Source organism: Colletotrichum aenigma, assembly GCF_013390185.1.
Source record: "Colletotrichum aenigma strain Cg56 chromosome Unknown KSG_Cg56_contig03, whole genome shotgun sequence".
Taxonomy (NCBI): Eukaryota; Fungi; Ascomycota; class Sordariomycetes; order Glomerellales; family Glomerellaceae; genus Colletotrichum; species Colletotrichum aenigma.
The window spans coordinates 4013716-4026790 of record NW_023500909.1 but is presented as its reverse complement, the minus strand read 5'-3'; the positions used below and the strand labels follow the sequence as shown (position 1 = coordinate 4026790).

Sequence of the window (13075 nt, the reverse complement as noted above, 5' to 3'; positions counted from 1 at the left end):
GCTGCGAGTTCCTGACCAAACACCCAGAGGTCACCTCCGACGAGGCCCCGTATGCCACCCAATCATCACGGCATCTGAATAAGGCTGCCCGTCCACAGCAAAACACTCACCCCCCGCGAGACTGCGAACCACTTGATCCATCGCCCGGGCCCCAAGCTCGCCCTCATCTTTCAAAATGACGCAGTCTCCCATGATCTCCTCGCCCCTCAAGGCCACAAACGAGATCGACTGGGTCTCCCCGCTGAAAGACTACATCCGCAACATATACGGCGATGATCCCGAGCGCTACGCCGAGGAATGCGCCACCCTCAACCGCCTGCGACAGGATGTGAGGGGCGCCGGCAAGGACAGCACCTCGGGTCGCGACATGCTCTACAGATACTATGGCCAGCTCGAGCTGCTCGATTTGCGCTTCCCCGTCGACGAGCAGCACATCAAGATCTCCTTCACATGGTACTACCCGCTCCCCAAGCTAGCCGCGCCCGCAGACTGACACCCGCCGATCACAGGTTCGACGCCTTCACCCACAAGTCGACAGCACAGTACTCCCTCGCGTTCGAGAAAGCCTCCATAATCTTCAACATATCCGCCGTGCTGTCATGCCACGCCGCGCACCAGACGAGATCCGAGGAGTCGGGCCTCAAGACGGCGTACCACTCGTTCCAGGCGTCCGCCGGCATGTTCACGTACATCAACGAGAACTTTCTGCACGCGCCCTCGTCCGACCTGAGCCGCGAGACCGTCAAGACGCTCATCGCCATCATGCTGGCTCAAGCGCAGGAGGTGTTCCTGGAGAAACAGGTGGCCGACAAGAAGAAGGTGGCGCTGCTTGCCAAGCTTGCCAGCCAAGCTGCGTACCTGTATGCGCAGGCGGTCGAAGGCGTCCAGGACAACTTCAACAGGGCCATATTCGAGAAGGTCTGGCTTCTCATGGTGCAGGTAAGATCTGCCTTTTTGTCACCCCACCGTGCAGCTTGGCGAGCTTGGCGAGCTTCGGCTAACGCTCGTAGGTAAAATCCAACCTCATGAGCTCCATGTCCCAGTACTATCAGGCCCTGGCCGACGACGAGGCAGGCCAACACGGAAATGCCGTTGCCAGGTTGCAGGCGGCCGAATCGCAAGGGAAGGAGGCCAATCGCATCGCTACTAACTTCCCCAATTCCGTGCCACCAAACTCCAACCTCAGCGCCGAGACGGGAGGGCTCCTCGTTGAGTTTACAAAAAGGCACCTGTCGACCGTGCAAGATAAGCTGAAGGAGCTGAGCAAGGACAATGACTTTATTTACCACCAAACCGTGCCTGCGGAGGCGAGCCTCGCACCGGTCGCCAAGCTCCCGGCATCCAAGCCGATTCCCGTGAGCGAACTGTACGCCGGGCAGGATATTCAACGGATCACCGGCCCAGACCTGTTCTCCAAGATTGTGCCTCTGGCTGTGACGGAGTCGGCCAGTCTCTACGACGAGGAGAAGGCCAAGCTTATCAGAGCGGAGACGGAACGAGTAGACATTGCCAACAGCGAGATGGCTGCCAGTCTGGATTATCTAAGGTTACCCGGTGCTTTGCAGGTTCTAAAGGGCGGTTTCGACCAGGAGATTCTTCCCGACGACGAGTTTAGGACGTGGTGCGAGGACGTTGCAGGACATGAGGACCCGACATCCATATTTGAGACACTCCGGACCGAAAAGGACTACATCATCACCACGCTGGACAAGAACACGAAGCAGCTGGACATGGAGGAGAGTGTTTGCGAAAAGATGCGCTCAAAATACGAAAACGAATGGACGCAACAACCGAGTTCCAGGTTGACCACGACGCTGCGGAGCGACATTAGGAATTATCGAGAAGCATTGGAGGAAGCAGCGCAGAGCGACAACCAATTAGCGGCCAAGCTGCGGCAAAACGAGGCTGAATTCGAGGAGATGAGGGCTGCCGCGGCACACGGAAACATTGACTCTTTGTTCCAGCGTGCGGTCGGCAAGGTCCGCGGCAAGACGAGCAACACGGCCAGCCCTTCTGGCAACGAGAACCTGCTGGACATGGACTTTGACGAAGAGGGCCCCAGTGTCGTCGATCAGATCCACAAAGTGGAGGAGATCATGAAGAAGCTGAACCTGATCAAGAGGGAGCGCAATCAAGTGTTGAAAGACCTCAAGGAAAAGGTAGGTCCTGGTGTTGATGCGTGCAGAAAAGATGCTGACCAAGACAGGTTCACAACGACGACATTTCAGAGATTCTCATACTCAACAAAAAGTCCATTTCAAACTACGAGTCTCAGCTGTTCCAGTCGGAGCTGGAAAAGTTCAGGCCATACCAGAACCGGCTGCTTCAGGCAAACCACAAGCAGTCGGCGTTGATGAAGGAGCTTACGGCCAGCTTCAACACGCTTCTGCAGGACAAGCGGGTGAGGTCGGAGCAGAGCAAGTACGAGGCGGTGCAGAGACAAAGGACGGCGGTCATGAACAAGTACAAGCGCGCGTACCAAGAGTTCCTCGACCTCGAGGCCGGGCTGCAGGGCGCCAAGACGTGGTACGCCGAGATGAAGGAGACCGTGCAGAGCCTCGAGAAGAACGTCGAGACGTTTGTCAACAACAGGCGTTCGGAGGGTGCGCAGCTGCTCAACAGCATCGAACAAGAGCGGTCCACCCGCAAAGATGCGCACGCCGAGTTGGAGCGCGAGCGCCTCAGGGGACTGATGGAACGCATGTCGATGGAACCGAACGCGACCTCGCCCAAGCCCACCTCGAACCGCCCGACGCCGTCCCCGTTGAACTTTGCCAGCAATTCCGCGCCGCGGTATCCCCAGACCAACTTCCAGGGGCAGTATCAGGTCCCTCAGTCCCCTCCGGCCAACCAGCAGCAATATCCCAGCTTCGCCGCCCCCCCAACGACGCAATCGTATACGCCCCAGCCGGCCAACACATACGGCCAGCCGGCGTACAACCCAAGTCAATACGGACGCACACCCGGCCCGACGTCTCCGCCGCCTCATCAGTCTACCTTTGGTCCGACCGTCCTCCGCGGGCCTGCATCTCCTCCTCCCAATCAGACGTCATTTAACCAAGGCCAGCCCTACGGCAACTATCCTGGGCAACCGCAGCAGATGCCTGCGGGTTTCGTGCCGCCCCCTCCCCCTCCCGGGCCGCCTCCGCTGGGTCCCCAGCAGACATTTTACGGCCAGCAAGACTACCAGCAGCAGCAGCAGCAGCAGCAGCAAAACTATCAACAACAAGGCCAGTATCCCTCGAGCGCGCACCCCAGGTCTGCACAGCCGCAGCAGAACAGCGATCCTTGGGCCGGGTTGAATAACTGGAAGTGAGGGCGGACGTGAGGTATGAGTGATGCATGGACCCGGAGTCTTGGAATTTGTTCGCTTTTGGCCGCGGTGACAAGGTTGCCACGCAAGCCGACGATGGCCTTCCAGAGTGCCATGACCGAGAGGCCGTTGAGGGATGTAGGTTGGCAGTAAACACACGCAACAGGTATGCTTAAATAGCTGCGGTTCGCGCCTTTGAATAGATGCATGATTGTAAACATGGCCCAACTAGTGCACCTGGACAGGATGGATGCACACGCACGCAGCAGATGACTTGATGCTCTGTATTCCCTTCTTCCTCCACCAGACTTGTTCTACCTACCCAAGGCCGTTAGGAACTTCATCATTGCATATGTGTAAATATGAATAAAGAGATCGACGCACACGCGGAGAGATCTACACACCCACACTCACATATCCCCCTTTCTAGATGCAACCCATCAACTTTCATCCCTCGACAGCAATCTTTCTTCTGCCGAGTGCTTCGCTATGCATTGTCTCGACACACCAAACAATCTCCATCTCTCTCTCTCATCCCACCCACCCTTGCCTTCATCAATGCGACTATGCTAAATAATGACAATGTAACGCCATGTTCACTACAATATATAAAAAGAACACAAGACTTTAGGGGTTCTACGTCCGTTTAGTCGCGCTCGCTACCCCAAGCCTTGGCCGCTTCGGCGGCTTCTGTCGTGAGGTGTGTGTCCTGGGCGGCTTCGTCCTCGTCATCGTCGGACGATTCGTGCTTCTCCTTCGTGGCGACGGCGGGCTTCGGGGTCAGCGGCGGCTGCTCCTTTTCAGGCTCGGGCGCCACCATCTTGATGGTGCTCTCCTTTTCCTGCCCGTTCGGCTTGCCATCAGCGCTCGCCGCGGGCGTCTCGGCGGCGGCGGCAGCAGCAGGGCCGTCCTTTGACTTTGGCCGGCGCTCCCTCTCGGGGCTGCCCGGCGCCGACTCTACCGTCCCCGCAGAAAACAGCGACTCCGTAAACGAGTCTTGCGTCAGGGGACGGAAGTCGTGGTTGCTGGTGCTGCTCCTCTCCAGGGCCTTCTTCTCGTTGACCTCAGTGCTTGCCGATGACGTGGACGTCCTGCCGTCCTTACTGGCGTCCGTTGTCTTGGACTTGCCCCATCCCCTGCCCCAGCCGCCGTATCCTCCGCCCCCTCCGCTGGTATTACTACTCGTGCTGTCCCTATTGCTACCGCTACCGCCGCCGCCGCCGCCCCATCCGGCCTTTCGCTTCTCGCCGGCCCAGGTGACCCATGAACTGACGTACGAGCTGGCCTTGCCTCCTGTGCCCTGAGCGCTCTTCTTCTCCGTCTCGGACCCGATAGTGGGCGTAGGGGGCGCCGACGCGCCAGCCTTCTCGGCCTGCTCCTGGGCGATGCGCTGCTCCTCCGCCCTCTTCTCACGGAACGCCTCCATGTCGGCGTAGAACTTGTTGAACATGGTCGACGCCTTCTCCTTGCCGGCGGCGAAGTTGCGCCCCAGCACCTCCTTGCCGACGGCGAGGCGCTCGTCGAGGTGCATGTCCTGCACCTGCTGCGCGATGCGCCTCTGCACGTCGTCGATCGTTAGGCCACCGGCGCATGGATGCCGCGGCTCGACCACGTCAAAGAGGTGTGAGTCGGTGTTGGCGTTCCAGATGCGGTGGTTCTCCGTGCGGGTCCAGTACTCCACAAAGTCGCTACCAAAGTCGAGCGACGGGTCGCCCTCGATGTGCGGGAGGAGGGCGCGCGGGTTGTTGGGGTTAACGAGGAGGTGGGCGCGGTACTTGACCGAGGCGACAAGCGACAGGATGTACTCCTCGAACTGCAGGCGGATAAACTCCTCGCTGCCGACGTAGCCCATGGTCTTGGGCCGGCCCGGGTTGGCCTCATCCCAGGTCTCGTTTACTTCGTTGGTCAGGTAGTCGATCCAGCGGCGGTCGGCCGCCGAAAGTGCCAGGGCGTTGCGAAGGGATGTGGAGGTGACATTAACGGTGTGCTCGTCCAGGTTGATTAGGATATCGCTGTAGCGATCTCGCTGCTGCAGGAGCAGCGAGTTTGTGCTGCCGACAATGTAGGACTTTGTGCCAAAATCGGCAAGGATATCGAGCTGCTGGAGGGGTGTGTAGGGGCCAAACAAGCTGCCCTGTTGGGTGTCAGCCTATGCTCAAGAGACGAGATACGTTCGACGCACCTTGCCAAATATTTGAAGAGGCAGACCCATGTAAGTGAGCAGAGAGTTGCGATCGCTCGTCCGCAGACTTGTGGGCTTCCTTAGCTTCTCTTCATACCTGTTCAGCTCGGGATCGGCGCAGTCAATGAGATTACGAATAAGACCGGGTATCAATGAAATGAGAGAAAACTGCATCATGCATAACCGCTCGCAACGTGATCCAAAAAAGAGCATCTGTGAACGGTCAGTATGAGTGCGTCGAGGGCTGACTGCGCGACGCACCTTTGGCTGCAGCAAACAGCACTTGAACAGAACCAACGTCTGCCACCTGAACTCGCGCACAAGCTCCCGAAGACTCATGCCGAGATACTGGTCGCGGCTCTCCTCCTCGGTCAACAGCCCGCGCTCCTTCTCCTCCGCCAGGCTCTCCTGGAAGCGGCGCAGGATCTCCGTGTCGGTGAACTCGCGCTGGGCGAACCAGGCCTGGGTGACGACGCTCAGCCGCTCGCGCATCATGCCAAAGTGCTGCGGCGTGTCGGCGATGACGACGACGGCCTTCTGGACCGTCGAGCGGGTCACGTCGGCGGGGCGGTTGATCAGCTGCGAGGCGTCGAGCTGCCGCGTGCACGAAATGCCGAATAGGGACGTCGCGGGCCCGGTGGCGGTCGCAGGGCGGAGGAGGGTGAAGTAGGAAAAGTCCTCGCTCGATCTGTCCAGTATTAGCTTCCTGTCTTGTTGCCGCACACGGGGTTTCCGCTCTCACAGATGTGCGCCGTCGCTCAACGCCATGAACGGCAGCAGCCCCCAGTCGTACTCGACAGCCGGGTCGCTGCCCTCGGGCACGCCAAACCACATCTCGACCTCGGGCCCGCGCGCATGGTGGAAGTCGACGACCGTCACCAGCGGGATGAAGCCCGTCTTCGCAGGCGTCGAAGGCACTGTCAGCGGCGTTGCTACGCCGGACGTGGGCGTCGCGACCTCGGGGGTGTCCATGCCGTGTCTGTCTCCGTCCACGTCTTTCGGTGTATCCACGACGCAGCTTCAGCCCAGTCACTAGACAAGTCTTTGTACAATGCTTTCCGAGCCGACCAATGGCCCTTAACAATTCCAACTACCAATGCTTTCTCGTTGCTGTGGTCTTTGGTTTCCTTGGCGCGACTCGGCCCACTCCTATGACTTTGCCATGTATATTCCCACCTCGGCTCTTTGCAGTTCGCTTCGGGTCGGCGTTGGGCCCCTTTCGAGAATCCGTCGCACGTTTCGTCGCAAGTTCGGGCTCGACGGGATTTCGGGTTCGCGCCGCCGTCAGCCTCGCCGTGCGTGGAAGCTATTCGTGCCCCCTCCGAGCAAAAAAGGTGCCGCCAACGTGAGGGGCTTGTTCTGACGTAGTATCGAGCGCTGTCCACTCAGAAGAGGGGCGGAAGTGAGACACACAACGGTCAAGGGGAACCGTATCCAAAAAGCAATTGACCCCGTCTCGCAGCGGAGGTCAACGATTAAGAGGAGTGGTGGATTAACGGCGGTCTTCTTATAACGCTTCTCCTGTGCCTTTCGTGACAATCGGGGTAACAGTTGGCAGTGTCGTTGGTGGGATTCGCTCAGAGCGGGAAGAGGGCCAGCTTGGAGAAGCGGTGACGGCGGTCGTCTGGCTCGACCAGCGCGCGCGTGTGCGCGTGTGTTGATGAGCTGTAAAGGTCGGGGTGTCGCACCGCCGGCGTCTCGCGTGGTTGATTCGCTGGCCGGTGTGAACGAATTGCGGAACGAGGAGCGAGCAGTAAGCGACGGCTGGCTTACACGAGAGTCGAATTGCAGGACGAGGGCTGCAGAGCTGAAGACGGGAGCAATTCGCCTCTTGCGGACAGCCAGAGGAGAAGAGAATGCGAGATAGGGAGGGGAGATGAGGTGAGAGAGTCGAGGACGTGTTGTCGTGGTGGGTAGGGGCGCAGCACACGACACGGCGGTACCTTGCACCTTGTTAGTCTTGGGGGGTTTGGGGGTCGATGAGTTGTTGAATTAGTGCTAATGCGCTAAGGCATCTCTGTAAGTAATACTTTATTACCACTTCCACTCTTTATTTCAATTTTCTGCCCTCACCTCACGAACCCCTCGGCATCGAAATTTCGTCTCATTTGAAAAAACAATGCTGCTCGTCCCACCCCGGCCGGAGGTGGTGGTTCACTCAGGGATTCGAGAAGCACGCCCAAAATGAACCCCGCGGCAATCTCTGAAGCAACTCGTTCTAGAACCAGACAACCAGTGCCGGGGTTGCAGCGTTGGCAGGCGCCTCGGACAGTGACATGATACGTCTGGAGATCACGTGTCGTGAGACCAGTCCAGGGTCTGGCACGGGCCGGCCGCTGCCGCCTGTAAGTCTTTGGGTATCATCTTGAACACAGCCAGGCCATACAAGCAGCTCAATCAACCGGCTGCTGGGAATTCCACGAGAATAGCATCGTTTCAATTGACATGCACCTCTCACGATCGGCATCACGGGCTGGCATTGAGTGTCAATCGCTTTGCCCCCAACCGGCGTAGCGCCAAGGGCCGGCCGAGCTACATGGCCCACCCCAGAGACACGTCAACCATGCACGGAGCACCGACCACCCGTCACCGGTCCAATCGAGTGCGCGTCGTTGTGTCCGTAGCGCACATCTACATGCCACGGGCAAGCTCACCTCACAATGGGCCATTCCCGTCGCGTTGGAAGGGATTGTCAGGACTTGTGTCGACCTTCTGGAAGCCAGAAACCAAGTTCCATGCCGCCCGCCATGCGCGGAAGCCCCGAGGAGTGCACTCCTACCGACGGCAGAGAAATGTCTGGGAGGCGAAAACCTCGTTCCCGGAAGAGGCAAAAGAACCACGTACACCCGCCTCCGCCTACGAGCACCGCCAGCGTGTCTTGCATTGCATGAACCTTGGGATGGGATTCCCAGAATCTCCCTCCTCGTTGAATCAGTAGCATCTCTCCCCGCGCCGTCCCATCTCACCCAATGCTACCTCGCCGTGATGTGGCGACCCTCATTTTCGTCCAGTGACTTCCATGCAACTGACTCTGACTGCCGGCTGGTTCGCAGTCAGATGAAGTGAAAATCGATCTCCATCAGTGGACAATGGTTTGCGACGAATCCAACCGAACCGAGTCAGATTGTCGATGAGGCGGTCTGCAGCACATGCTGCCGTGCGACCCCCGCGAGACTTCACCGTACGCCCGATCGGCCGATGCGTCACTCGGTGTAGCCGGAGCATCAGCACCGATGCGGTAGGTCACAGCCATTGGGTGTTTTCACGGTTTCTTCTATTCTTCTCGCCGACTCTACCGTTGCGCCATTCATCGTTCCAGACGGGCTTCCCCCACACAGCCCTCTCTGGTGATTACAACTCCGCCATGGCTATTCGTGTTCGTTCGATAGGTATAGTCGTCTTCCCAGGGCCTGGAGACCCTTTGCTGCCTCACACCACCGTCCTCAATGCCGCGGGCTATCATCTACCAGTCGAGGGACCCCCAGAAACAGAAAGGAAAAAGGAAATGCCGTTACAACATGGTTTGAAGGAAACATAAAAAGATAAAAACACCTCCGAGATGCATGCCATTTCCTTTATCGCGTATACTGTTGGCCCTCTGCATTGTGTCAACGTTACAAAAACCGAACCCGTCTTCCGAACACCAAGGCAGTGTGTGTGAATGTACTGGAAACACGTCCCATCAGGTTTTGCGTGGTATCATAGCCTCCTCGCTCCTATTTGTCCTCGCTAGGCCCCCCTTTCCTTTTTTTTTTTTTTTTTTAAATTGCGCCGTCGTCTATTGCCCGTTGAATTGCTGCTCCTGCTCCATCTGCTGAGTCGCCGCGTCCACATTATGGTAGTCGAGTATCTCAGAGTACCTGTAAAAGCCCTGTTAGCATTCGAATCGGTGTCAGTGCGTGCTCGGGGCGACATACATCATGATCTTCCAAGTGTCCACTGGCAGATCGGCGTCGTTGAAGCTCCAGTCGAACTTCTCCTCAGCCACGGGCTCATCGGTGGGGTCATGGTAAGGGGCGAGGTAGTCGTGCGAGAGCGCCTCGGTGGCCGTTACTCTCTTCTTGGGGTCGAAGACGAGCATCCTCTCCAAGAGGTCGATAGCCGACGGGTCGGCATTCTTAAACTTGTTCTTCAGGGGTTGCCTCTCGCGCTTGGGGAGCGACTTGACGAAGCGGAGGGTCTGCGGGGTGATTAACTTCTAGGCATCTCACGACATGATGGCTCACTCACGTTTTCGCTAGCAATAGTGTTGATAACATCGTCGGGGGGAGTACCCAGCAGCTCAGTGATGATGGAGAACTGGTTGACATGGTCTTTTCCGGGGAAGAGAGGCTTGCCCTCGAGCATCTCGGCAAAGATGCATCCCGCGCTCCAGATATCAACCTCGACGTCGTACTTTTGCCACGTGAGCATGATTTCGGGGGCACGGTAGTATCTCGTCGAGACGTAGCCGGTCATCTGGGGGTCCTGGATACGAGCGAGGCCGAAGTCGCAAATCTTCAAATCGCAGTTCTCGTTGACGAGGATGTTGCTGGGCTTCAGGTCACGGTGAACAACTCCAGCGGAGTGGACGTATTTCAATCCGCGCTGCGACGCGGTCAGCATATTGGCGTCGGGTGCTACAGAGAGAGCGGAAGCATACCATAATCTGATAGAGGAAGTACTGAATGAACTGCTTCTCCAAGGGCCTGGAGGTGAGAAGCCTGTGCAAGTCGGTGCCCAGCAGCTCTGTGACAAAGTAGATATCCTCGAGGGGAGAGATGAAGATGTCGCTCAGGGAGATGACCTGCTGCGTGTTAGAGCCTGCCCGATGGTTGACAACTACTATCCGCAACATACGTTCTCGTGCCTGAGGTGCTTGAGCAGCTTGAGCTCTCTGTATGTGCGCTTGGCGAGCACCGGGGTGCTGAAGGGCTTCATGATCTTCTTGACGGCGACATTCTGGTTGGTGAGCTGGTCACGGGCGGAGCTGGCAGCAGAAACGGCATGTCAGCAGGATGATGGGAGGCTCGCAGCGGCTGCGAGTGCCGCTGCGACGCACGCAGACTTCTCAGACTAACCAAACGAGACCGAAGGCGCCCATGCCTACGGGTTGCAGGTCCGAGTACCTTGAGGTGATCTCAAAGGTCGTACCAAAGATTTGTGCTCTGATGAATTCCGCCATTTTGTGCGACGGTCGATCTTCGCGATCGGGTATGTTGTGTGTGGTGAACAAAAGGGAGAGTTGAGATTGGCGATGGGCGGCTGTCGAGAACTAGAGAGAAGGGTGTGAGGGGTGGTGGAGCAGGAGACCGGCTGTCGGGAGATCGACGGAACAGGTTATGCTCTGGTTGCACTTTTTTTTTTCCTTTCGTTGCGGTGTTGAGGGAATAAACGGGCAAAACGAACCAAGTCGAATAGAGCGATGCTTTGATATCGACCGAGGGGGGTTCTGCGGTTAAAATGCGATGGTGCAGCTGGAGGGAGGGATGACGGGCGGAGGACGCTGGAGTTGGCCGGGTTTGGAAAAGGAACCAGTGACGGCGGGGAGCGAGCTTCAAGGAATTGTTTCGCAGGAGGGGCGGCTGTTCGGCGGGGCGTCCAGGGCGAGGAAGAAGAGGAGGACCTGGTCGAGGCGTGCAAAAGGCGGCGGGGTACCGAAAGTGGCAGCAGGTGCACACACACGTCTAGACTGGCTCAGGCTCTGGCGTTTTGCTGGGATCTGGAAAGCACCTGGGCAACCTATTGCACAGCGTGGCGACGGCATTAGCGAGCGCGCTCCCTTCCTCTCTCTTTAAACTTGTGCAAGGAGCAGCAGTACAACTGGTAGTAGCGAATTACAGCAGTCGGGGCAACAAAGCGAACCACAGCAAAGCAGAGCAGAGCAGAGCGACCGAAGGGGGGAAAAAACAAGAGAAACCTGGTTTTCTGTCCGTGACGTCTGCTTTGCCCGGCTGGCCCCCTCCCCCCTACCCTACAGGCCGTCCTTCGCTTTTGCATAACGTAGGGACGCCATTTGCTACATGGGCAACTCTATGTCGAGGGCGCGGCCGCGGTACAAGATGGGGCTGGCTTGTTTGGGGAAATTGACGGGGGTGTGTTGAACTGAGCAACCAGTTTGTGATACTAGCACAATTGGATAGCTTACCTGCGCAATTACCGTGGACGGCGTTTCCAAAATGTCCTTCTCTGTTGCTCTCTCTTTTTTCCACCTGCTCTTCAGAGTCTTTCTCTGTCTTCTCTTGTTCCAATAGTCCAGACCGTCTGTTCGCCGGGTTCAAGTCCGGTAGCAGGGAAGCTCGAACCAAAAGGTGGCCGTAGTTGGGTATGGGCGGTGCAAGTGGCGGGCGCACGTGGAGAATGCAGCAAGCAGCAAGTGCGCACGAATGTCGATCAGTCGTCGCCGTCGTCTGCTCTTGTTGCCTTCGCGGTGAGAGCGTGAGGTGGATCTACAGCAACTCGTTGACAGGGTGTGTTGCCGAGGTCGAAGTGCCGCTGCGGTTCCGCGTTTGTTCGTAGTTGTTTTTCTTGTCTCTAAGAGAGAAGAGGGGGCTAGAGATGCTTGTGATTGAGTCTGGAAGAGTGAAAGATCGAGCAGAATCAAAACCAAGACAGACACAACGGCTTCAGCGTGGAGGGGGAAAGTGGTTTTTAATTGTTCCAGAAAGGGCCTTGACCTGGGATACTCAGCGGAGCGGATGGGGGGAGGGGGTGAGGGGTGCAAGCAGGGAAAGCACACGCTGGACTTGCTGGCTGGCAGACAGACACAGCTTGGTGTTGCTTCTGAGGTGTGTTGAACCGTGAAGCGTGGGAGAGAGAGCCCGGGAAAGGAGCTGCCCACTCCGCCTAGGCTTGCTCAGGAGTGTAAGGTGGTGTACCTGGGTAGGCAAGGGTGCTGCTGCGAGATACCTGCGGGGACGGGGGTGTGTGGTGGAAGGGAACGGGAATTGGAACGGTCAATTGTCCCAGACGAGCCACAGTACTGCGTACACAGCAGAGGTACAGTAATGTCAGCTGCGGCAGCTCTCACTGGGCGAAACGACGACTGAACGGGGCCCGGCGTACCGTTTTCTGCCCAGCAAAAGTAGCCCCCGAGCCAAGCACATAACACAAGGTGGTGCCGAACCAAGAGACGTCAAATCAGATCCAATGGAGAGAAACGTCCGACGAGAGGGCGAGATCGGGAGACGAGAAGCCAGCCAAACCAGACATCAGGCTGTTTTCAACTTGTCTGAAGTTACCTGTTTATCAATGTCTGATCCCGCGAACCTTGGCCGCCTCTGTCTGTCTCTGTCTTGCACTGTCCTGGCCTCTCGAGAGGAAAGGGGAATGAGAGAAACACGGGTTGGACAGACTGGGCAACGAGGAGGCAGACAAACGCGCAGTCAGCCGGGCTAGCAGGAGCCGGCAAGCATCGAATTGCAATAACGCGGCCGATATCCAACTCGCGCCGAGAGATAACGACCAGGGCGTGTGTCACGAGCGCCGGTGCATGGAATGGTCTGAGCATCAGCGGCACCACAAACCCATCTTATTCCAGCCCGCCACGGCACGAATATGAGCCCACGAGAATCCGGAAAAGTGTGGGAATTTGCAACAAT

The 13075-nt window shown here is 57.6% G+C and overlaps 4 protein-coding genes across 4 annotated transcripts; 1 reads left to right on the top strand and 3 right to left on the bottom strand.

Annotated features, from left to right (window-relative positions):
• Positions 1–175: 175 nt before the first annotated feature.
• On the top strand, positions 176–3316 carry BRO1 (Vacuolar protein-sorting protein BRO1; the record flags this gene model as incomplete). The annotated part of the gene is made up of 4 exons (XM_037320293.1): positions 176–453; positions 510–939; positions 1011–2159; positions 2207–3316. 4 exons carry the CDS (start codon positions 176–178, stop codon positions 3314–3316), a joined length of 2967 nt encoding a protein of 988 aa, XP_037180711.1.
• Positions 3317–3959: 643 nt separating this feature from the next.
• AVL9 (Late secretory pathway protein AVL9) lies at positions 3960–6467 on the bottom strand (the record flags this gene model as incomplete). The annotated part of the gene is made up of 4 exons (XM_037320292.1): positions 3960–5447; positions 5496–5708; positions 5757–6183; positions 6238–6467. The coding sequence occupies 4 exons, from the start codon at positions 6465–6467 to the stop codon at positions 3960–3962; spliced, it is 2358 nt and encodes a 785-aa protein (XP_037180708.1).
• A 2806-nt stretch (positions 6468–9273) lies between these two features.
• Positions 9274–10659, bottom strand: HOG1 (Mitogen-activated protein kinase HOG1; the record flags this gene model as incomplete). The annotated part of the gene is made up of 6 exons (XM_037320291.1): positions 9274–9355; positions 9413–9675; positions 9726–10082; positions 10138–10281; positions 10335–10464; positions 10556–10659. 6 exons carry the CDS (start codon positions 10657–10659, stop codon positions 9274–9276), a joined length of 1080 nt encoding a protein of 359 aa, XP_037180709.1.
• A 2052-nt stretch (positions 10660–12711) lies between these two features.
• Positions 12712–12984, bottom strand: CGCA056_v005035 (uncharacterized protein; the record flags this gene model as incomplete). Its single annotated transcript, XM_037320290.1, has 1 exon — positions 12712–12984. One exon carries the CDS (start codon positions 12982–12984, stop codon positions 12712–12714), a length of 273 nt encoding a protein of 90 aa, XP_037180706.1.
• Between the last annotated feature and the right edge of the window lie 91 nt (positions 12985–13075).